This window comes from Vigna umbellata, chromosome 1 (assembly GCF_029865625.1).
Source record: "Vigna umbellata cultivar VRB3 chromosome 1, Vumbellata_1.0, whole genome shotgun sequence".
NCBI classification, from domain to species: Eukaryota; Viridiplantae; Streptophyta; class Magnoliopsida; order Fabales; family Fabaceae; genus Vigna; species Vigna umbellata.
In genome coordinates this window covers 97,721,739-97,747,312 of record NC_142165.1, presented here as the reverse complement: position 1 = coordinate 97,747,312, position 25,574 = coordinate 97,721,739, and the positions used below count along the sequence as shown (strand labels likewise).

Genomic DNA, 25,574 nt, shown 5'->3' with positions numbered 1-25,574 from the left:
TCACAAAATTAAAATATAAGTTATTTTTTATTTAAAAAGTCTCACATGTCAAAATTATATAGATTTTAACATAAAAGATTATTCAAATATTCAAATTTTAATACGTATAAACTTAAATTTTGATAAATAACACTTTCAAATAATTAATATCACTTTAACATTAACATAGAAAATCATTAAATTTTTTTATAAAAAAAATTAATTAAATAAAAAATAAATATAAATCAAAACTTAAAATATAAATATAAATTTGATGAAATTACTAGCAAAAAAATATAAACAATAAAAGTTATCCAAACTAATTCTGAGTAAGTGAATAATTTAATCGTAACTTATTTAACCAAAGGTTTATCATTAGTTTTGCAGAAGAAAAAAAAGTTTAGATAATGATACTTTGACAATATTTTTTGATAACATTTTAGCACTGTTAATGTGTCATAATGTGATTGGTCTATATTGGTGTTTATGATTATTATTATTGATTGTGAAATAATTTTGGACCTACGTAGACGGTGTTAAAATATTGTTAAAGAAACGTTGTGAAAATATAATTGTCCAAAAGGCTTATCATAGAACAACTTATGACATAAATTCGACACGTATATTAAAACTCAATTGCTTACAAACAAAAGATAAAGGTTTTAGTTATAACTTGATTTAAGGACGTTGAAATTATTTTTCAAAATTATTGTAAATGGGCTAATCATGTACTTTTACAGTAATCAGCGGTAAAAGCACAGATTGCAACGACGTCAAGAAGAGAATGGAAAGGAAGCGGAAGAGGAAGCAGCTGGTGCAGGGCGCTGAAGAACCAAAGCCGAAGCCGGTTCGTTCCGGCCCGACCCGAACCGGAACTGTGAAAGATCCGTTCCCATCCCACGCTCGACCCACCCCGCAAGAATGCGAAGCCGTACGAGACACTCTCTTAGCCCTACACGGCATTCCCCCGGAACTCGCAAAGTACCGCGACGCGGTCCAGTCGGAGTCACCCGAACCTGTTCTCGACGGTTTGGTCCGAACTGTCCTCTCGCAGAACACCACTGAGACCAATTCCCAAAAGGCCTTCGCTTCTCTCAAAACCTCTTTCCCCACTTGGGAACATGTATGCATCAAACGTATTCGTTTGTAATCGCTCGTTTCAATCTTGTTTTTTGCTGTTAGGTTTTAAACGGTGCCGTCTTCTGTGTTGAAGGTTTTCGGTGCTGAGTCCAAGGACTTGGAGAATGCCATTCGATGCGGAGGTCTGGCCCCGACCAAGGCTTCATGCATTAAGAACGTGCTGCGTTGTTTGCGCGAGAGAAAAGGTCAATTTTGTTTGGAGTATCTGCGGGATTTGTCCGTCGATGAAGTTAAGGCTGAGCTGTCCCTTTTCAAAGGAATTGGTCCCAAAACAGTATTCTTCTTTTTCTTTAGCAGTTCTACTTGCCTCTTCATTTTGCAGTTATTCAGCTAATATTCAAGCATTCAAAATCTCAACACTTTGCAGCTCTGTTCAAATTATTTGGCCTCATGGTACTTTTGTATGCCGTTTTGGTCATTGTCATTTGTTAAGACTTGGGAATCATAATTGCTTTTGATAACATCCCTAGAAAATATGTGAGTTTATATTGAATTATATTTTTGTAGATCAAGCAACCTTGTGGTCGCGTACAATATTTCATGCCTGGCTATGCATAAATCTTTGTTGTGTTACTTCTTAAATTGCAGTGTTTCCCTTTTCAATATACCACATATTTTGGAAACTGTGCATCAGAATGTTTTCCTTGTGAATCCTTGTGAAAAACATTTCTCAAACACCGCCTTGAGTCCTTGTGAAAAGTGAGATACTTTTGTTTTAGTTTGATCAAAATGTGAATTCTGGCAAATGATGCTGTTTCCATCGCAGCCAGTGTTCTGATGTTGATTTTTTTTTCAGTTTTATGTTTATTTCTTTCAGTTTTTTGTTTGTTTCTCGTTCACAGACAACTGTTATCCAAAATTTTCAATTGATTTCAAAATATTTATACCAAACCTTTTATCTGCAAAAGAAGTGGCAACCGTAAAAATAGTATAAACATCCTTGTACTGGCTTGCTTTGCCAATGATGTTGATTTTCTATTTTTGGACGTAGTTAAGAGCCTCGGTCCAGTTTGTCCTACAGGCCACTCAACGCAATGAAATGATAAGCTTTCTGTCACCATATTTCTTATTTGGTTGAAATATGAAGAAATTTCACCCTCACTGGGTCACTGTTTTCTTTAATCTGTTTTACAAGGAGGATAATCCTATGAGGAAACACTTTCCTTGTTTCCCATTCTTTTTGAGATATCATGGTATATAGGCATTCAGATCGTTGTAAGAGTGCAACTTGGTTTATACTTGCGGTAGATTAAGTATGGCCTGTGTTATTCGTTGGACAAATTTATGTTAATAACACATCAATGATGATTGTATTTTGCATCGTCGCCCAGTAAGCAAACAGCATCACGTGAAAATCTGTAAACTCAATTAAACACAAATTTATTTTCCCTTTCCCCCTTTGTGTTGGTTTCTCTAAATTGCGGGATTGATTGTAGGTGGCTTGTGTGTTGATGTTCAATCTTCAGCAAGATGATTTTCCAGTGGACACTCACGTAAGCATGATTTCATCTTTTACTGTATACTCATATTCATAACACTTGATTCAGTTGAATATTTATGCAGATATTTGAGATTGCAAAAACCATGGGTTGGGTACCAGCTGTTGCAGACAGAAATAAGTCGTATCTTCATCTAAACCAACGGATACCAAATGAACTTAAGTTTGACCTAAATTGCCTTATGTATACGCACGGAAAGCTTTGCCGCAAATGCTCCAGTAAAAAGGGTAACCAGCAAGGAGGAAAAGGTAATGATGAGTCCTGCCCTTTATTGAATTATTGTAAAGAGTAAGATTGAACTTTGAGTGGGGCAAACAAGTTATTTTCCATAATTGATTCTCAAACTAAAAGAATTCAATATGGGCTTCGCACTCTAATCTTGTTACTATTAGAATACTAGGTAGTTTTGACTTAGGCTGTTAGAGAGAGGAACAATTTTTATGACATGAAAAAATGGCCAACAATTGTGTGCTAGTGCATGATGTACTTGCTGGGATTAGATTATCAAAGTAAGCTTTTCCATTTTTAATCTTGTGAAGGGGTCTTGCTGGAAAATGGAATATTGTTTGGATCTCTCTCTTAATAGACATTAAACATGCAGGGCATACTCCATGAATTGCGTATAGTGCATCTCCAATGGGAGAAACCTATTTCAGTTTCTAAGCACACTAAAAGTTATATCTTTGTACTGTCACATCACTCATAGGAAAACTATACATCGTTTTACTACTAAGAAACTTAAGAAGCTCACGTTTATATCCTTTACTCTAATAGTAAGAAATCCACACTTCAAGACATATCTCTTACGATGAGGAAACAGTTCCTTGTAACAAGGAACCTCTTTTTAAGAAGAAATTCAAGTGACGCATAAACTTCTCAGTGTTTTTTTAAGAAACAAATTCGTCATCCCAATGAACTGGTATAAGAGTTGCTCTAAGATGGTCCTTTTCCAACCAGTAAATTTATTCAATCTATATTGATACTATATAATATTAAAATAATCTACGTTTTACCGTTATCCCCAATGACTTCTACAATTCTTTTGTATTTTTCTTTTGTTAAACTTGATTTATGAAGTATATATTATTTTATTTTAAGAAATAAAAATGTATGCTGTAATTAGTTCTTGAGAAGTAGTAGATGAATCTTAATTTTATGGGTACATTACACTTAGGGATGATAATGGGATAGGTTTGACTATTTCATCTTATTTAAAATAAAAATTTATCTTCATTTTTATATCAAATGCATATGAAATTTATGTCCTATGTTCAACCCTCCCTTTCGTAAAACAAAAATATTTATATCTGTTCCTTTACTACTTTAACTATCAATTAAACAATTTTTTACAAAAAATAAAAATCACAGCATAAATATAACATTATTAAACATTTAATGTAAAAAGAAAAAAAAAGTTATATATATATATATATATATATATATATATATATATATATATATATATATATATATATATGTGTGTGTGTGTGTGTGTGTGTGTGTGTGTTTTAATATTAAATATTAAAAAAGAAATTATAATTATATAAATACTAAAGGGGTAAAGGTTAATTAATAATCATATAAAAGAGTAAAAATACTAAATATGTGTATTAAAAATAAATTGCAGGATAAAAAAAAGCTAGAATAAGTTTTTTAAGATTTATTTCGTCCTTAAATTTAATTTCTGAAAAGTTTTTTAAGAAAAAGTTAGAATTACAATTTTTTTTCACGATTATTCTAAAAATTTATTTCGTCCTCAAATTTAATTTTTATATCTTTCATCTTTACAATTCATGTAAAATATTTTTCTTGACAAACAGCTTGTAGAGTATTTCTTATATGACAAATAAATTTTTATAGCAAATTATAATATATTTTGTTTCAAAAATGTTTTAAATGACTTTTATAAGGTGCGATCATGAAATATGTATAAATTCAGTCTAAGGAAAAATATATTTAATATATAAATACCTATTATCACATATAATTTAAAAAATTAAGTATTATTCATACCTTCCCTATATATAATTTTTTTTCAAGATTAAGATGATTCAAAAATGCCTTTAAATTCATGTGTCCTGGTTTGATTTGGTGTATATATTTCATTATCTTTTTCATGTCAATTGGTATGGTATTAATGTTTGGCATAATTTTCATGAATCTATGGTGTTTAGTAGTGTGTTGTATTAAAGTAGGGACTCAGTCTTAGAGGTTATCCTAACACTCTAATAATCATCAATCTTAAATAGAGAATGAGGGTTTATGGTGAGGAGTAACCAGATATCCTAATCTATTGTTTGATTATTTGGTCCTGGGTGATAGACGGACTAACCTTCAGTGATATTTTGGGTGGGCAAGTTATTCCACCACTACAAGTACAAAACTTGCCATAATCTGATTTCAATACACATATACAAATGATCAAGTCCAAATGTTTTGATTCTATTTAAGTTTTGATTTGAATTGAGAATGTAATTATTATGTATGGTTAAGCTATATTGTGATTGTTTCATTGTAAAAGTTAGCTTATCCTTTGTTTCGTTTTTATGTTTATTTGTATGTATCTTTTGTAGTGATTGATTGATATGATTAAAGGATAATGTTTCAATGGAGTAAGTGCTAGATAAGAAGAAGATTGACGTATAGATAGTAGAGTCAGTTCTTATTTATATTTGAAGTTTTACAAATATTATTTTGAAATATTTAGTCTATGTATAATTGCTCTTAATTTTAGAAATCCATTATATATAAAATTTGTTGTTATGGTTAGATTTAAATAATTGTAATAATATTTTATATGTTTTCTTTTAAGTTAGCTGTTATTATTTATTAAATATATAATAATTTCATAATAATATTAAAATTATATTAAAATGGATGTCACGATAATAATACATAAACTTATTTGTTATATATATTTATCGAAATACATAGTTGTCAGGGATAAGTAATGGGAGATAAATTAAGTTAACTCTTATAATTTTAATTATAAGTTTTGAAACATTAGTTGTAATTAGTTGTAATGCTAAGATAATTTACAAACATTACAAATATTTCGAAGCAGGTTTTGTCCTATAGATAGAATTTACGCTCAAAAATAATTTTATCCTACCATGTTATCTCCACCGATATTTACTGAATTTCAAATGGCTGATATGAACACACGTAATAGATGTGAATGTCGGGGACAGTCAGATCAAAGTGTACGTGTGTGTAGACTTCCCAAGATAAGTTTTTGCCCACATCAATGTTGAGGTCTAACATTGACCGATCAAATTATTATTGCAATTAAATATAAATATTAAGGTAACATTTAAATATTAATTTTTAAAGTAACATTTGGTAAAAATTAAAATTAAGAAAATGATTTAGCAGAATGTATAGAAAAAATTACTCTTAAGTGAAAAAGCTACGTAGTTTCTTTCAAATAAAATAGAGAAATTATGAGATTATATTAAATAAGAATGAAAAATGAATTTTTAATTAAAAATAACATAAATGGAACAAGGGATACAGAAAAACAAAAGATGAAACATTGATCAGATCTTTCCCGGTTCTCTCTCGTTCACTGCGACAGCATACCATAATCCGCTACTCTCTTTCCCCTTGGTTTCAAACCAAAGTCTCAAAACCCATGTTTCATCCTCGTCATTACACAACATGTCTGCTTCTTCTTCTCTTCCTTCTCGTACTTTCCGACTTTTCCATGTCCCAATCACAATCCCCTTGGGCGTCCAAGAAAAAACGCATGAAAGAGAAAGTTCGCAATATGTATGTAAATATCACCCTCCGATTCCGTAGTCTTTTTAACATTTCAATTTTTTACCTGTTCTTCTCTTTCTCGGCAATGTTTAGCTCACGCGTCTGAGTTTCGAGTTAGGTATGGGGAAAACACATTAAGAAAACTAGGCTTACGTTTTCCTACCTAAATCGAAGGCGTATTGAACTTATTGATTGTTTTACGTGTCCTGCTACTTCGATCCTTGAATTATACTGATAATGAGTTTTACAGAAGAGGCAATGAAGGTGGTAGGAATTGCCATACCTAATCTTTGAAGTAGGTTGAGTATTATTTTCTTCCCTGGAGAACAATTATTTATTAATGTTGTTGGTTCGTGGCACTTTTTGTTTGTAGGTTTTACCACGCGTATGACAACTATATGACATATGCATTTCCGGTCAGTTTGTTTCTTCTATATTGTCATTTTTCTTTTATTGACGTACAATAGTGTGCAATGTTTAGATTGTCATAGTTTTGCAGCATGACGAGCTTAAACCTATCTCTAAAACTTTCACCAACTCCCTGAGTGAGCTGGGAAATTTGAAGGTAATGATATCTCTATTTAAGAACGTAAGAAGAAAATCAGTCACAAAACTGTGGAAATAACTGTTTACTACTGCAGCTTGAACACTTGCCTCAAGACTATAATGGCTCTGCGCTTACACTTATTGAATCGCTGTCTAGGTATGTGTATTCAGCTACCACATGAGTTGTTAGTTTATGTAATTCTGTTTTTATTCAATTTGTCCTGTTTATGATGAGTTCATGTTGTCTATCTTGTTGATGTGGAAACTGATCCATATTGTTCTTTATTTTATTAGCCTTGTTATTATGGGAAATAACACTGAATTTGAGAGGGCAGTGCTTTGGCTTTCAGAAAATCTTACATTTGATGTTGATGCACGCATAAATCTTTTTGAGGTAAATATTTCGACTTGGTTGAAATTCTTGAGTCCAGAGTTTTGTGTGACATGATGTTAGTTTGCTCTAATTTTGAAAAGGGGATTGCTTAAATTTCTTCGGAATGATATTGAAAAATAATTTTTTTCTAAACACTTGAATTCTTAAGCACTATAATGTGATTTCCTTATCACTTGATTGTAATCATTCAGTGCAACATAAGAGTTCTTGGAGGACTTGTCTCTGCTCATTTGCTTTTATCTGATTCTTCAAAGAAGTTGTTACAAGGGGCTTACAACAATCAGCTGCTAGTTCTGGCTGAAGATTTAGGGAAACGCTTCCTACCAGCATTTAATACGCCTACTGGATTGCCATATGCATGGATTAACTTAAAGGTATGCATAGAACATTCAAATTCTGTCACTCTGTAAATCTTTTATTTAGAGGGAAAGGCATCAGCTTATATGTTATTTTCATTTAATTTGGTTGGTAAGCTTTTGAATGTTTGAAGATAAGTATGTTAATATTAATCCTGTAGTCAAGAGTCAAAAGTTCTTATTGCATCATTAATTTAAAGAAATACATTTCCATGTCCCTGTCACATTTCCAGCTTGTTTTCTTCTGTCCACCACAGCTGCTGTCACTAGATGTTGTCCTTCCCATTACCAACTCAACAAGCTGAGCCCATCATTGAATTCAACATTAGTCACTTTGAGGTGGGGGGACTATGAATTTTTAGGTTAGTCAGTCCATCCAGGCATGCCACCCCTCTCCATTGATCTCTACCAATGTTCTGGCATGAAACTGTGCACCAGTCCACCTTTTCAGTAATTCCTCCCTCCACAGATCAGCTTGTCTTCTGTATTAAGTTCTACCACAATCCATTGTGTTTCAGTTCCACCACCCGAACAGGCTGTTTAACCTTGTCTCTGTTGTGTGTGGTGGCCATCTTTGTCTCTGTTTCTTTCCATTTGGTCCCAGTGCCCTGTGTATTGATCTGTTCCATCTGTGTTTGTTTGCCTTCCTGTCTGTTTGACTCTGTTTTGTCTTTCTGTTTATATCTGCATGTATTGACATATTGTGTTTGTGTATATACTTGCATGACATCTACGTACAATTTTCATGACACTGTTTGAATTTTAACTTTGGCTCTGGTAGGGCTGTTGGTTGACATTTTATGAGCCATTTTCAAGTCCATTAAGACAGATCAAGTTTTTCCCAAGCTGTCACTTTTCAAAGGTTTTTTCTTTTCTTCTACAGTTTGAAGTTATTCATGTGGTTTAAAGCTTCCAAAACCGTTTTGATAAATTTGAAAAGGCTTGGGACCCACTATAAATATTTGTAATGATTTTTCTCTCTTGATGGGCATCTTTCTTTCAATGTCTCTTCACCTTGGTTGTGCAACAGCCTATCTTCCGATTGTGCATCATTCTTCTTATGTTATGTTTTCATGACAATGATTATTTTGGTGCTTCTTTTGTTATCTCTTCAGCAGTCAACAGTTTTTGGGATGGTTCATTGCGTTATGTCGTCTCTTCTCTTCAGCCATCTGGTTTATGAACTTTACTTTTAAATTATTTTCCTTGTTAATTGCACTTATTTTTAACAAGCTAAGAGCTTAGTAAGCTTTAGCTTCAGAAAATTCTAAGTCCAACCATGTTAGGAATGTTATTAAGTTGTATTTCAATACATCCAATAGTTTCATATCACTTAAGAGTTGAGTCCAATAACAATTTAAATTTACCTTCCTCCCTTTTGATCCTAAGACGTCTTTTAAGGACAAAATCGTGATGAATATCTGAGCTCCAATTTGGATATATAGTGTGTATGTATATATGTTATAACAAATAAATATTTTTGAAGTATATTCAGTTATAAATATATCTCTAAATATCTTAAAGTTGGATAGGTACAATACAAGCTAAGCATAATAGGTGTACTACACAAGATCATGATCTTGCCAATATGTTAGCATAACAACCAACATTAGGTTACTTGAGATTGAAACTGTAAAATAATTCTTGAGGACTTAATTGATCCCTCTCATAATCTTCTATTTATAAAAATAAATTGATACAAGAGTACATGATAATTAGGGTAACTTAGACACAATATAATCATGATAAATAGGGTAACCTATGTGAAATAATAGAGAAGATTAGGAGAAATCTCCCTTATGTGTTTAGCATACACATAGGGTAGTTTATTTATAATGTAAGATAAGGGTTAAATCCTAAATACAGAATGGGCTAAGCCCAATTAACATAAACACACAACTTAACATCTAACACTCCCCCTCAAGCTGGAGCATATAAATCATATGTTCCAAGCTTGTTACAAAGATAGTCAATTCTTGGTCCTCGTAAGGACTTGGTGAATATGTCTGCCAACTGGTTGCTTGAGTTAACGAACTCAGTCTTGATATCTCCGGATATGATTGAAACTGTAAAATAATTCTTGAGAGCTTAATTGATCCCTCTCATAATCTTCTATTTATAAAAATAAATTGATACAAGAGTATATGATAATTAGGGTGACTTAGACACAATATAATCATGATAAATAGGGTAACCTAGACACAATATAATTATGATAAATAGGGTAACCTAGACACAATATAATCATGATATATAGGGTAACCCTAGACACAATATAATCATGATAAATAGGGTAAATATTCTAACAAGGTTATATCTCTTTTGTTCTTTACTACATTGATTCTGATGGAATAAAAATGGTTAAACTTTTACAGTTCTGTGCCAGATCACCAGTTGGGGCCATGAGATGATTCCTCTAAATGCCATAATAGATGGATATATATTCATTTCTATATGCAACATTTACTTTTATTTATAAAGTATATTATACTTTAAAATAAAGTTTACTGATAGAGAAATAATTAGTTTTTAAATTGCAAATAATTCTGTAGACTTGATATATGTAAAGAGAACATTAGATCCAACTGTTGAATCATTTAATGCTCATAGAAAAGTTGTTGAATGGAATTAGTTTGGTCAGATTTTCGCTTGGAGTATGTGATTCTCCCATCTATGCATACATCAAAGACTTTAGATTATAAGGTGTTAATCTTGTACCTGAACCATGTTAATTCAAATATTTAGACATAAAAAATTATAGATTGTGGTCTTTTGCATTTTCTTTAAACTTTTTTTACTCTTTTAAAATGATATATAACTCCCTACCAATGCAAAATATTCTGTACACAGTATGGAGTAATGGAGAATGAGACTACAGAAACAAGCACTTCAGGGTGTGGTGAGAGGTCTAGCTTAGTGTTTTAAGACTAGGGTATAGTAAAATGATTTAAGTTGCTTCTAATTTTCCTTCTTTATGCAGGTTCCCTGATTCTTGAAATGGGTGCTTTATCAAAAATGACTGGCGACCCCATATACGAATCAGTAGCTTTACGTGCTCTTCGCAAGCTGTGGAGTATGCAGAGCTCATTAAAACTATTTGGAACCACATTGGACGTGGCAACTGGGCAATGGATCGAATATTCATCAGGAATTGGAGCTGGTAGTTAACTCTGACCCACCAGGGATATTCTCACTAGTTTGGCTAATTGGATAGTGCAGCATATAATCTACATGTTTATTGTCTGTTGAAAGTATTTGATAAATTTAGTTATTCTAAACTTTCAAATGCTAATGACTGGCCTTCATGTTTCTTTTGTTGGATTTTATTTCCTGGGTTATTTTAGGGGTTGATTCCTTCTACGAGTATCTTCTCAAAGCCCATATCCTTTTTGGGAAGGAGGACTTTTGGAAGATGTTTCACTCTGCTTATGTTGCTGCGCAGAAATATTTCAGACACGGTGCTTGGTATCACACTTGTTAAGAAAGTCTTTGCTTTTTGTTTATTCTGCCTAAACTGTACTTTTATACAGTACTAGAAAGGTGCTGATGGGAGAATGTGATCAACATTTGTAACCTGGACTGGTTGGCCTAATGCAGGTACCATGAAGCCGATATGAGGACTGGAAGAGCAACTTATTGGCAGCTTACAAGCCTTCAAGCATTTTGGCCTGGCCTACAGGCTAGTAGCTGGACTTCGAATTTTACTTAAAAATTAGGTTTGATATCTTTCTGAGTTTGTAATTGCATATGACTTCTGGAGAGCAGGTTCTTATTGGGGATGTTATGGCTGCTAATTCCTCTCACCGTGAGTTCTTCCATGTGTGGAAGAGATACGGAGTGCTACCAGAGAGGTATTCTCTGATTTTGCCATCAATCTGTAATCTGGTTTTTGTTCTTACAGTACTATATAATATATGTATCACATTGAATCATAAATCCAAATCCGTGTAAAAGGTATTTGCTGGACCACCAGATGATTCATCCTACTGAAAAATATTATCCCTTACGTCCTGAATTGGCTGAGTCAACATTCTACTTATATCAAGCTACTAAAGGTCTGGTAGTTCTTCCACCTTTTTATTTTATGTTTGTTGATATTGAGGCATTAGGTTCAACTGCTTCTAAAATAGTATGCTCTTGAAAAGAGTGGTGTACATGTAAATACTTTTTTCCATGATAGAAAGGGTTTCAAACTCTAAATTTAACAAGAAAGCTATTAGCATACAGCAACATTTCAGTCAAATAATCTGGCAGCTAGGCTTCTTCATGCTGTAATACATTAGTACTTGACCTTGAACTTTATTATAAAAATGAGTATTATCTTGGTATTTTCTATCAACACAACATCATAACAATATCATAGATATTCGATTTTACTAAATATATTATCTTTTAAATTTAATCTCTATAACATCAATAAAGAGAATCCTACCTGACCAATAATGATATATTCAACCATTATTAATTTCAGATCCATGGTATATTGAAGTCGGTGAATCAATAGTGAATTCCCTTAATTTATACACCAAAGTTGAAGGTGGTTTTGCAAGCATTAAGGATGTGACAACTATGCAATTGGAAGATCATCAGCATAGTTTTTTTCTTGCTGAAACGTGAGACCTTTTCTTCCTCTTTCATAATGCTAAGGTTAAAAATTATGAAACAAAAGCAAATGGGAATTTTTCTCAAGTAATTATTGTATTTCAGATTTTCTGATTAGATCCTGTGTTTTCTTCAGGTGCAAATATTTATATCTTCTGTTTGACGATTCGTTTGTACATGACAATAATTACGTATTTACAACTGAAGGTCATCCTCTTCCGATACTCAGCAATTGGCATGAAGAGCTTCCAGAAGCTTATGTTCCAACTAATTGGACTTTTGTGAAGGTATTTTTACAATTTACTGTAGTGCTTGTTGGTTTTGCTTGTATAGATAAATGAAAAAAGTGTCATAAATCTCCTGAAGTTTTCCTCATTTGCAAAAGCCTTTATAAACCATAATTACGTCATTAGATCCTTCCATCCACCAGCTGTTGGGTACTCTAACTGAAGAGTGTTTTGGTAAAATATTAGCCTCCATCCTGATAATTTATAAATATATCCTTTTATCAATTTTTTTACTTCATAATATGAAAAAGGGGGGAAAATTAGGACAGAGGGACAAAACTTAGATGCAGTTATTTAAGTGTTTTTTGTGCTCGCCTATCAGAATTGAAGGATTATCTTGACAACTTTTCTTGAATTTATGCAAACCTTTTGTTACATCTCTTGCCAGCTGTTTAATCTATTTACTTGTTGTTAGAGTCTGTTTGGCTTTTCCATAAACATTTTATATGTAAGATGAGAGCCTCTACAAATTAGTTTTTACCCAAGCTAATTTTAGCTAATAGATTTCATTTCATTTTTTTATTAATACTTTCTTTTTTTAATAGTACTTTTAGAGAAATTTATCCAATCATAGCCTTGATCAGCCTGTACAAGATAACGGTGCATAATGGCTGGCTTGAAAAATGCTGACAGTATCTCTAAATGTATGCTTATATTTTTTATGGAGAAATCTAGGGAAGAGGTTGACTCTAAACTTGAGTTTGGTGATAAACATTGAAATCAAAGAATTTTTGCTTTAGTAGAAGTAAGATGGAATCTATGAGGTACTATTTTAACTAGAAACAAGAGGACGTTTGGGACGATGTCATGCTACAGGTATAAGTTTAAGGTTTTAATATCACTAAACAATTGGAAAATTAATGAAGACATCACATAGGATACATGTTGGGTCGTTGACAGGTGGGGTGAAAGGATCCATTAGTGTAATTGTTGTAGTTTAGGACTAATTCAAACAATTTTAGAGCTCTTGATGGCACTTTGCAAATAGGTCGAAATTGATGGCCTTTATATACAATCTTCCCAAAGCAACACATTTTTTTATTTCTGTTTCTTCCATTTCATTTGCACATGATGCTGAAAAAAAAACTCTTAAAATATTCCTAGCTGGCACTACAAAATAGAGTCTACTACTGTTTTTATTGATTTTTGTTTTCTTAGAAAAGAAAACAAGACTTTCAAGAAGTTGTGTGGTCGTGAACTACACAAAACACTTAAAAACTGAATATTTATCTTACTGTGCAGAGGCAACCAAGAGTGAGTCGAATCAGCGCAATGTCTCTGCAAGTGTGTCCTGCTTTGAATTTAAAGTCAGGTCAACATATTGAGAGTGCTTGCCACATCCCCGATGCTCGTAGTGACTTCAGGTGTTTGACAGACGAAGATTGTGGAGTTGATGCCACTACATGCAGAAGAAGATCATGCAGTATGGCTGGTTTTTGTGGGTTATGGCTCTTCAGCAGATGATACCATGTTTACAGGAATTCTTTTAGGATAAAAAAACATAAGTGAAAATTTCATTATACAAATAATAAATGCAATGGTGTCAACCATTAATTAGCACCCGTCTAATGTTACAGGATTAGAGTAAATTGGTAGGTAAACACTTGACCAGTTTTGTTTAGAAAGAATGTTAGCTTTTATTGAGGCATAACATGAGTTCATTGTATTTTCCCATTACAGATGCCTTAATTTGATGCAGTGAATTTTTATTTACTTCCTCATGCTGCTCTTATCCTTTCCATTTTAAACCTACCAAGTGTATCTTGGAGAAAATCTTTCAATATAGTCAATAGGTACTCTAATTAGTCTTCTTGTAGGTACTTGATATCATGAAGTGTCTGAAAACATCGTCGATAAAGTACAAATTGACACAATAAAAATAATTTCGTATTACTTCATCACAACATTTTTAAATACTCATAAAAGGGTCAATGATGAAGTGAAAAGAACCGGAAAAAAAATACTAGATGGTTAAAGAGTTACTTATATTCCTCAATTACTGCAGTTTATGGTTTTTATACACAGATTAAGAACACTGATAAATGTCTTTTATTATTATAATTTTACTAAAATAACTCTTTAATAAGTATTATCTGCAGAATAAGTAATATATTACATTTTCCAATGCACATTCAAAGATGTTGAAGCATTGTAGCTATGAGGGTTACTTCCTCCACCACCACATATTGCTATATGCACTTTTCCATTCTCATTTTGCCATGTAGTTAAAAGTTTTTTTTTTTTCATGAGAGTTGATGTAAATTAAAATCCGTTAAAACGCATCTCCTATACCCTCTTCTCCACTTTTTTAAAACTCTAATTATACAGCACTCACCCCTTTACTTTTCTCTTTTAACGATTTGTTTTATTTTTTAACAATTTTTTATACATAAAAAATATTACAAAAATTATTAAATTATGTAAAATTTACACAAATAAACATTTACAATATTCAAAAATTAAAACCTGCAAAAAAAATGAAAAAACTAAAAACAAAAAAAATTTAAAAGAGTTGACATGCGAAGGCTTGAATAGATGTGGAAAATTCGTTCAGCCTTCAACAAATCTCGGCATCCGTGGACGGATCTCAAGATCCATTGAAGGCTGAACGGATTTCCCAGATACGTTCAAGCTTTCGTGTTACTCTTCTTCCTCTTACACAGCACACCACATACATCCATTTACAGAGCACGTATATACAAAAAGAAGAAAGCTTTAACAAAAAAATGTGCAAGGGAAGAATAAATGAAGAGAAAGAGAGAGGGGGTGGGGCTCTCTGTGTGCGAAGAAGAGAGGAAGAGAGAAAGTGAGGGGTGAAGGCTCTCTGTGTGAAGAAGAGAGGAAGAAAGAAAGTGAGGGGTGAGATTTGTGTTTAATTAGAGAAAGAGAAAAGTGAGGGGATGGAGGCTACAGAATTAGGATTTTAAAAAAGGTAAATAATGTTAAATGGTAAAACTTAAAATTTTTTAACCTAGGATATTTTTGGAATAAGAAAAAATATGGGGAGGTGTAGGGAGCAGTTGGGGTGGTGGAGGGAGTAACTCTCTATATCCATTCACAATATTTCATTATGGATTTGCATTAGAGCTATCAAAACGGGTAACTCGACACTCGGCCCGGCTCACTACGGGTTTGTCACTTAGTGAGCCAACTCAACCCGAACCACCACGAGTTGGTGGATTAAACGGGTTGGCTCACTGACTCACTTAATTATAAGTTTTTTTAAAAATAAAAAAAAATTATAAATTTTTTTAATTCAAATCTAAATAAATTTCACTCTAAAGTGATGTTAAAATAAAAATATATATCATATAATTCAAGCGTAATCCAAAAACAAGCACAAAAGACGAACAAATAAGTTTTTAATATTGATATTTTTTGTATCACTTGTCCATTTATAATATTAGAGTTTTGAATAGATAAATATATAATATTTTTCTCTCTTGAAACATTTTTTTATCTCCATCTAAATATAATAAAAAAATGCTAACTAATAATATTAAAACACAAAATAATAAATAATTAAATTAAATTAGGTGGATTGGTAAGCCAACCCGACTCACCGATGGTTCAACCCAGGTGAGCCGGGTTGAAAACTAACCCGCATAAAAAAATTACATTTTTTTCAAACCCAACCCAGCTTAAACCCATGGTTGGCTGGTTGATTCGCGAGTTGTAACCTATTTGACAGTACTAATTTACATCAATATTCATTCAAAGAGTAATTAAAAACTTCACAATAAGATAATGTTGTCAAAACTTAGACACTCGGCTCGGCTTATCATGAATGACTACTTAATGAGTTAATCCAATTTGACTCCTTTATTAACGAGGCCAAAAAAATTAAATTTAGCCCGTTCCTCCACATATTAGTAAATTAAATGGGTTAGTTCACTGACTCACTTAATAACAATTTTTTTTCTTTAATCCCAAAAGAAAATAACAAAACTTTGTAACTGAAATTTAAATAAAATTCAATCCAAATACATTCAAAATGATGTTAAGCTCCATATACAATTCAAAATAAAAAAACAGTACAATACAATCTAAAATGATGTTAAACTTCAAATACAATCCAAAAGCACAAAAATACAAAATAAATTATTATCTAAGATCAAATCATTGTTCTCATTTATCCATCTATAATATTAAACATTTGAATGGATAAATTGACAACACAGGAGAGTTTAGGTTTAGGATTTTCAATTTTTTTAATATAATTTAAAATTTTATGGGTGGATTGGTTAACTAACTCGACTCGAACTCGTGATGAGCTAGGTTGGTCCACGAATTTTAACCCCTTTTAACAACACTATAATAAGACACATTTCCTTCACTTGATAGGAAGACTCATTGGAAATGAAATAAAATGTACTGCATAGTTAAAGTATTTAAAGTCATTGGTTTCTTATTGTGAGATTAACTAATCAATGGACAACATGTAAAATACATTAATCCTTATACAAATGTAATCTAATTAGGATGGTGAATCGGGAAGAAAAAAATAGGATTAAACATGATTTTAGTCTTTAAACTTTGACGCGAAATTGAAATTCGTTTTTGTATAAAAATTGATACATTTTAATCTCCAAACTTAAAAAATAAATAGATATAATTCTTTTAATTTAATTACGTTAAACTTTTTCCATTTATCAAATAGGTTTTTTAACTAACAGTAAAACATGAATATGTTCAATGATGTAAAACAACTCAAACGCTAACATAAAATGCATTTGATACCTTAAAAAAGTTTAATGTAATTGAATTAGAATGACTATATTCATTCATTTTTTAAATTTGAGAATAAAATTATATTAACTTTTCAAACATAAACAAATTTTAATTTAAAAAAAAAAGTTTAATAACTAAAATCATATTCAACTTAACAAAAATAATTCGGTAGAAATGTTAACTTTCATTATTAGTTAATTCATAAATATAATTTATCGATAAGTCAAACCACACCAAGTCATTTGTGAAATAATGTTATTCATTTCTAACTCACTCATGTTAATAAAGGAATATCTGCTTATAAGTACTTGAAGTCAAAGAGTTTTATTTTTCTTCAATCCTTATTAAACAACTTCTTTAAAATTTAAACATCTCTCTTTTAGGCCCTGTTCTCTTGAGTGGATTTGAGGGAATGAATTTGAGAGGATTTGAAAATAATTTTTTTTATCGTTTTTTTGAGCGAATTTGGAGGTAAAGGAGAGTGAATTTGAAAATAAAATTTGTGAGAATTAGTATAGAATTGTATTGACATGACATATTAAAAAAAATTATTTTTAAATTCACTCTCATTTACCTCCAAATTTGCTCAAAAAAACGATAAAAAAAATTATCTTCAAACTCTCTCAAATCCCCTCAAATCCATTCCCTCAAATCCACTCAAGAGAACAGGGCCTTAGTGTTTGTTTTAAAATAAACTTTATTTATGGCCATGACATCAACATGTGTGATATGGAAAGAAATGCATTATTTTGCACTCACCAACACATTCACATGTCATCTTGGTTTTCACGGATTCTATCACATGTTCTCAATACTCAATAAAAATTGCAAAGATAAGTGTAGTTACCACTTCTTTATTACATTAGTTTACTCATATTTATACATACTTAATATTTACTATACTTTTTATCAGCATTATATACTTTTTGTGGCAATTCACTCTGAGTTTTCTATCTTTTTATTTTTAACAAGATCAAACATTAATTTAAAGAGACTTGGATTGGGTTGATATTAGTCTAATTATCAGTCCAACTAAAAAAAAAAGAAAAATTTGATTTATTATAATTAGGTTGAGTTAGAGTTAGTAATTAAAATAACACCCACCCTTTTATTTTTTAGAACTTAATACCAAAAATCTCTTAATTCCAATATTTTTTAATATTTATAACATAAGAACAATACTTTAAACAAAAATATGAACAATAATTCTTAAAATAATTAGATATCAAAATGATAATCACAAATCCATTTTACAGCTCGTTGAATAGTCTTAAGAAAACATGTTGGAATGAAATATTTACTATGTTATATTAATATGATTAACTATAAAATAATTTTCTTTACAGTCTAAATTGTTAGATAAATAATAATTTTATTTATATATTTATTATGTAATTGAGTTGGACTGAGTATATCATATTTAAGATTCATAAATAGATTAAAAACGTAGTTGAATTGCATTATATATAACTCATTACAATCCCTTAGCATAAAGTTGAAGAGAAGAAGTTTTAATGATTCTGAAATGCTCTTGTTGCAAAAAAAATTTCAGGAAGACTTGTTTTATGTTAAAGCTTTTTGTAATTTAGTAGATTTATGTATAAGTTGTGATTTATCTTTGATTCTATGTATTGTTTGGCTTAGGTTGCGTTAAGATTCGTTTTGAATCAGAAAACCTCATTTTGTACTCAAGATAATGACTTGCCATAATCTATTATCACGAGCAATGAGAATTTTTAAGCAAGTTTTTAACCGTTGTGCATTCATTAAATGCATAATCACACGTTAATTAGTTGGCAAAAAATTTTTATGGTATCCTTAGGTGAGATCTCTATAAATTAGATTGAGAGTCTTGTTCTAAAATACGAAATATAACATACAAAATAAGTGTATTTCAAAATTCTTATTTATAGTGTGCAGTGATAAGTGTTTTGGGGTTTTTGTAACCCTTGTGTTGTGGCTTTGAGAACTTAGCGTGTTGGCATAGAGAGTGAAAACTTTCATAAGAGTGTTGTTGTTGTTACTGAGTTGAAAGCCTATCATCTCCTTTGTGAAGATTCAAAAGAGATGGTCATCCTTTGAATATTCGAAGGAGTTGTTCATCCCTTGTGGGTTATAAGGGGGAGTGACTTTCATCTCTTGGGGGTAATAAGAGAGGTGTTCTAACCTTCAACTTGTTTATTTTCTTTGTGGTTGTAATAGTTTGTTGGTTTGTGCTAGTGAAGCTTTAATTCTCAAAGATTAATCACGGGATGTAGGATCTCTGTGATCTAAACCATGATAAAAATTACCTATGCAATTTTCTCTCTTCTTTACTCTTTTAATTTGTTTAAATTGTTTTAAGGAATTTATATTTACATGAGAAAATTATTAAAAGAAGGAATTGTGATAAGAAACAAATTTACCCCTCTCTTGATTTGTTGAACACCTTAACCATTTCGATGCCTTGACAAACTCCTTTAAAATATCACGTAATATAATACTTCTACCTTTATAAAAAGTATCTTTTAAATGTTATTCTAACTAATTAAGCTTACTATGATTAAAGTAAATATTCTCATTAGTATGAGTAAAACTATATTTAGATTTTTTTTTAAGTAGGTTTCAAATCTGAATCTTATAAATGTAAAAAATAATATTGAAAAAAAAGAATTTTCATTAACATTATATAAAAAGTAACATCAACGAAGTCGATGAATATTTTGCACCAATTCTTAATATCCTCATCTGATATTTTTCATTTTATTTTTAATGTTGCAATACTTTTTTGTGATGTTGGTTGACAAACATTATTAATAGATCCAAAAATTGCATATTTTAAATTGCACATGTATGAATAACGAGCCTAAGTGGGAGCTTAATGCTCTATGAATATAGATCAACATCAAAACTATTATTTATGCAACTATAAGGTAGGAATTATCATCTGCAATCGAAAAGTTATATATGGATACACAATGTACTTTCAAATATATAATAATTTCAAATAAATGGATGGCACTTAAAGGATAAACTTATAGCAAATAAAAAAAATGAAATTACAATAAAAATATTTTTTCCATTCTCACCCTCTTCTGCCTAATTTCTCCAACCCTACTCCTATAAAACCCAATTATTTGGAACATGTTCATGAAGACTTACAATCTTTCTTCATATCACTCTTCTAGATATGTACATTCATAGGGTTGAGCAAAAATAACTGATTTGTACTGCATTATAGTTAATTATATTATGTTATACTAAAAAAAACTGATTCATTTTTACTAGAAGTTAAATATACTATTTTATGGTTCAGTTTTTAAAAACTGAACTTATGACATTTTTGATTCAATTAATTGCAATAACTGTATTGTGTTTTTCATCCTTCTTTCATTTTCAATTTTTCAATTATTTCTAAAACTGTATTGTGTTTTTTATGATTTTGTTCAAATTTAATTCAAATCTCAATCTCATTAAATTAGCATTTGATTATTTTTACTGATTTTTTATAATTATTTTTATTTTTATTTTTATTTAATATTTATATAATTATGATATATTTTTAATATTTGATAATGAAAAATTGCGCTTCCATCAAATTAATTATAATATTATGTTTATCTTATTTTGATTTTTATATTTTATATAAAAATTAGTTAATGTGTAAAATAATAAATAAATAGATATAATCCTAGATACAAGTACGTTACTTGAGAATGATAAAACAAACTTAGTGGGTATAAAAATATAAATGAAAATAAACAAATGAATGATAAAACTTTACTCGTCTATTATATTAAAAGATATTTATTTAATATATTTTATTTAAAATATTTTTAGAAAACCTTTCAATATTTAAAAAATATAAATATAGTTAATTATTATTTAAATTTAAAATGTCCAAATTAAGATAGTATTAATATTTCATATGTTACATTTTTTTTACTCTGTATAAAATACATTCATAATAAATCATCGTGGATGATTATCTGTAACGACTTGTTGAACTCCAATATTTGCCTAGTTCTGTTAAAATTAGTACAGTTTATAATTCGTTTAGTAGTTCAGTTCAGTTTATATTGTAATTTAATACAACTTAGTATAGTTCAGTTCAATTCAGTTTGACAGTTTAAACACATTAATTTTTAGTTTAGTACAACTTTTAGCAATGTAGTTTAATTTCATTTGCTCACCTATATATGCACTAAGAAGCAATCTACGTACGGAAGATTTTCCGTGCAAATGAAATTTTCGGAAGTGATCTATGAATTCATTTATTCTCATTAATCTTATATATTTATTGATTTTTATTCATTTAGTTGTTTGATTTCTAAATTTAAAAATATATTTTTTTAGTTTTTATACTTATCATTAGTTGTTAAAATAGGTTTGGTCTAATAGATTGATGTGTGATGTATGATTCAGATTAAATCAAATTAAAAAATAAATAAAAAATATTTCATTATATTTTTCTTTTTATTTAGTTTGATAGGCTTCTGTTTTAAAGAAAACGAAATATATAAAAATATGTTGGTTATTTTAAAAATTTCATTAACTTATAGGTTTCGATTTCTCTACCACCAAAACCATATTTTTTTTCTTCAGTTATTATGGAATTGAAACCGGAAAATGTGTAAAATTTTCATTATGTTTTTAATTTTTATCAGAATATATATATATAGTTATAGTTATAGTTATAGTTATAGTTAGAACTGTCAAAACGGGTCACTCGGCCTGGCCCACCACGGGTTGATCACTTAGTGAGTCAACTCAACCCGACTCATTTATTAGCGAGGCAGAAAAATTTGAACTCAGTCCGACCCACCACGGGTTGGTGGGTAAACGGGTTGGTTCACTGGCTCACTTAATTACAATTTTTTTTAAATAAAAAAATTACAAACTTTCTATAATTCAAATCTAAACAAATTTAACTCCCAAATTTCATTCCGATGTTTAATTAATTTTGAAAATAAGGAACTTAAATAATTTTTTCAAGCAAAAAATAATAATAAATATTTTTATAAAATTAAAATTAAATTTTAATAAAATAAAATTAGGTAGGTGGGTTGGTGGACCAATCCGGCTCACCACGGGTTTAACCTGCATGAGTCGGATTGAAATCTGACCCGCATAAAAAAACTATAATTTTTTCAAACCCAACCCGGCTCAAATCCAACTCGGCTCAAATCCATATTGAACCAGATTGACCTGCAGTTTGTGACCCATTTTGACAGCTCTAAATTATATATATATATATATATATATATATATATATATATATATATATATTTATAAAGAACCGAAAGATAAGTTAAATTTTTTAGGAATTTTCAAAAGTTTCACTAAAATTTCACTATATATTTAAATAATTATCTGAGAAAAGGTATATATATATATATTCGATTTTTTAGAAACCCATACTATATAACCTTATAATTTCAGTTTACTCAAAATCAAAAGTATTGAGTAAATTTTCAAAATTGTTACTTTTATTATTTTAGTAAGAATATATTGACATGTTCAGTCCTATATTTGTACGATCAATGATGCATGAGTTAATAGATTATTTTATCTTAATTTTTTTTAAAAATTGTATATTCTCATAAAAAAGAAAGAAATCTTAGTGCCTTTTTGTACTCCTCTTATATTTTCCTTACTCACGTGCACATCCATCTTCTTTGTTATAACTATTGTACTGTGACCTTTGATACCACATTTGTCGTGCCTCCATCTCCCACGCCTTTGTTGTCAAGGACACTCAAGCTTATTGTTAACGTTTTGCTTGGTTCCTTTTTCAAAAACATTAATTATCAATAGTTATGAAGATTAAAAACATACTCTCACCATTTTTTTTATGAACATGTTGTAATATTTTTAAATTTTTACTTATATGCCAAAAATGGTTCGTTACCCACGGGTGTAACATAGGATAAAGCTAGGCCAACAATTTATGGCGTGTTTTAAAATATTGATCAATTGGGTTACAAATTTTTTATTCTAACAAGTGAAACAGAGACTCTGTGTATATTTTTTTTAGTATGATTAATAAGAAAAGTTTAGTCAAGCTGCTTTTGTTCAAAAATCTCAAATAAGTTGTTGTTTATTTTTTTCTTAATTGGGTTTTTATTTTTAAAAAATTAAAACAATGAAGTTATTGCAATTAGTTTTGTACTAACATCGTTAAAGAAAGTGTCACGTGTCAATGTGTGGTTTTCTTGAATTTTTTTTACTTTTTTATTTTTTTATCTTTTTTAATAAAATAAAAAAGTCACGTTTCAAACTCTTTTTTATTTTTTATCTTTTTTAATAAAATAAAAAAGTCACTTTTCAAACTGATATTATGCCACGTGGTAATGATAGTGTGACAATGCACTGATAGTGTGCCACTGTCAGGCCACATGTCATTGCATTAATCTCAGTTTGGTCTTTATATTTTTATTTTGTTTTGGTCACTGAATTTTTATTTTATCTCAATTTAGTCCTAATTTAAAATATTAAAAAATGATGTCTCTTTCCAAATTGAAACAAAATTTAATTTGCATATAAATCTTAACAAATATTTTAAGAAGATTAAGTTTGTTTATGTTTTTATTTAAATAACATAATTAACATTATATAATTAATTGACACGTGACTTGACAGTGACACATGGCACTGTCAATGTCATGTCACATTGTCATTACCACGTGACATAACATCAGTTTGACACGTGACCCTTCTTTTAAATTAAAAATAATAATAAAATTAAAAAATATATTTAAAAAATTTTAAAAAGCCATGCAGTGATACGTGACACCTTTAACTGTGTTAGTACTGAACTAACGACAATACCTAATTTCTTTAATTTTTAAAAAGTAGGATCCCAATTGAGACAAAAAATAAGTGAGAACCTTCTTAACTAACAATTAGGGACTTAAAAAATATTAAACCATAAAAAATATAAGTTTTTTGTAATAATAAATATTTAAAAATAATGAAACTTTTTTCATCAAAGTTTATCATTTTTTTTCTATTATTAACGCTTTTATATTTGAATTTCTTCTAGTTTTAATACTATGAATTCAATATAACTAGTGCATTTTTAATCTCATTGATGAAGGATTTATGATGTTTATTTGTTTTAAGGATATAACTTTAAATGAATAAGAAAATAATTTTGTAGAAATAGGTTAATATAATCTTTTTTTTAATTAGAAATTCATCTCTCTAAAATTATGAGTTAAGGAGTATTTTGTTTTCATAACAGATTATAAAGTAACAATTAGCAGATGAAGATGGTTCAAACAAATTCTTGATCAAAGTAATTGTTTAAGTTTCTAGATGTTGCTTCAAGTCTTTTTTTTCAACTTTCCTTTGGAGTTTTTATTAAAGGGGTGATTGTGTTAATGTTATGGGTCACTTTCATGATAATTATCATCGTCTTAATCATAATTTAACTTTTATATTTTTATTTTATTTTATTTTTAAAAGAAATAAATAATTTTAAAGTATTAAATTGAGATTAAGAAAATAATAACTCGTTAATACAATACTAATAAACATATTTGATTCTATCAAATTTTCCAAATTAAAAATTAAATTGAAGTAAATAAAAAATTTACGATTTGGTTACAAGAAAGCTATAAAATGATATAATTTTTTTTGGACTCAGGATTCGTACAGGGTGTACTTTCCCCCACGAAATAATTTATAATGTTTATGAAATCCTTCGGTGACTGGTGATACTGAAAGTAACAGTGTCAGAGGGTCTCCTTGTTGTTCTACCAACTATTGAGATACCACTGCTTCCAGCCTTCATCCAGCTGTATGCAATTCATCATTTCACCTCAATAACTTCAATCTTATCTCTATGCATTCAACCAACTTCGAATCAAACAAACACAATTTCTTCACCAAAATTGCATATAAATGAGACATGCAACTTAATACAAACAAATGAAAAAAAAAAAAAAACTTGTGCACCATTACCACTGACTAAAATACTGGAACTCCGTTCCATGTTTTCTTATACTATAATCTTAATAAGTCTCTTATTATTTTATATAGAATAAAATAAATGCTAGAATATAAAAAAAATGTTTTCTTTATTTATATAATAGTAGTTAGTAAGATATATATGAAAAAATCGTACACACCGAAACAGTGTACTTACCGGCTACCACTGTGGCAGACAATGACACGTAAAACATGAGCTTTTTCTTTCTGGCATTTGATGGATTAAAATCTGTTTAAAAATAGGCTTACAAAGAGCCAAAGATTAGGCATTTTGGTATTTTCAAGTTGCAAGATGTGATTTTTT

At 29.9% G+C, this 25,574-nt stretch overlaps 2 protein-coding genes across 4 annotated transcripts; both read left to right on the top strand.

Annotated features, from left to right (window-relative positions):
• The first annotated feature begins 684 nt into the window (after nucleotides 1-684).
• On the top strand, nucleotides 685-3,147 carry LOC124826636 (DNA glycosylase superfamily protein). The gene is made up of 4 exons (XM_047299518.2): nucleotides 685-1,102; nucleotides 1,193-1,393; nucleotides 2,556-2,612; nucleotides 2,683-3,147. Exons 1-4 carry the CDS (start codon nucleotides 764-766, stop codon nucleotides 2,908-2,910), a joined length of 825 nt encoding a protein of 274 aa, XP_047155474.1. The 5' UTR covers nucleotides 685-763; the 3' UTR covers nucleotides 2,911-3,147.
• Nucleotides 3,148-6,139: 2,992 nt separating this feature from the next.
• LOC124846887 (Glycosyl hydrolase family 47 protein) lies at nucleotides 6,140-14,284 on the top strand. Of its 3 annotated transcripts, none has more exons than XM_088105012.1 (15): nucleotides 6,140-6,389; nucleotides 6,754-6,796; nucleotides 6,880-6,945; nucleotides 7,022-7,083; nucleotides 7,221-7,320; nucleotides 7,512-7,694; nucleotides 10,527-10,575; nucleotides 10,657-10,836; nucleotides 11,021-11,141; nucleotides 11,274-11,355; nucleotides 11,442-11,527; nucleotides 11,631-11,731; nucleotides 12,148-12,289; nucleotides 12,415-12,565; nucleotides 13,808-14,284. In XM_088105012.1, the coding sequence occupies exons 1-15, from the start codon at nucleotides 6,253-6,255 to the stop codon at nucleotides 14,027-14,029; spliced, it is 1,725 nt and encodes a 574-aa protein (XP_087961138.1). In that variant the 5' UTR covers nucleotides 6,140-6,252; the 3' UTR covers nucleotides 14,030-14,284. The 3 variants fall into 3 exon arrangements, with proteins under 3 accessions (XP_087961138.1, XP_087961139.1, XP_087961140.1); XM_088105013.1 differs by having other exon boundaries at nucleotides 12,486-12,565; nucleotides 13,808-13,946; XM_088105014.1 differs by lacking the exon at nucleotides 13,808-14,284 and having other exon boundaries at nucleotides 12,148-12,323; nucleotides 12,415-12,550.
• The last annotated feature ends 11,290 nt before the right edge of the window (nucleotides 14,285-25,574 follow it).

Excerpts from the sequence above, each read along its gene's own strand:
- LOC124846887 (XM_088105012.1), top strand. The coding sequence starts at position 6,253 with ATGTTTCATCCTCGTCATTACACAACATGTCTGCTTCTTCTTCTCTTC. Across the intron at positions 11,356-11,441 it reads CATTTTGGCCTGGCCTACAG|GTTCTTATTGGGGATGTTAT; the intron begins GCTAGTAGCTGG and ends TCTGGAGAGCAG. Across the intron at positions 12,290-12,414 it reads AGTTTTTTTCTTGCTGAAAC|GTGCAAATATTTATATCTTC; the intron begins GTGAGACCTTTT and ends TGTTTTCTTCAG.
- LOC124826636 (XM_047299518.2), top strand. The coding sequence starts at position 764 with ATGGAAAGGAAGCGGAAGAGGAAGCAGCTGGTGCAGGGCGCTGAAGAA. Across the intron at positions 1,103-1,192 it reads CTTTCCCCACTTGGGAACAT|GTTTTCGGTGCTGAGTCCAA; the intron begins GTATGCATCAAA and ends TCTGTGTTGAAG. Across the intron at positions 1,394-2,555 it reads AAGGAATTGGTCCCAAAACA|GTGGCTTGTGTGTTGATGTT; the intron begins GTATTCTTCTTT and ends GATTGATTGTAG.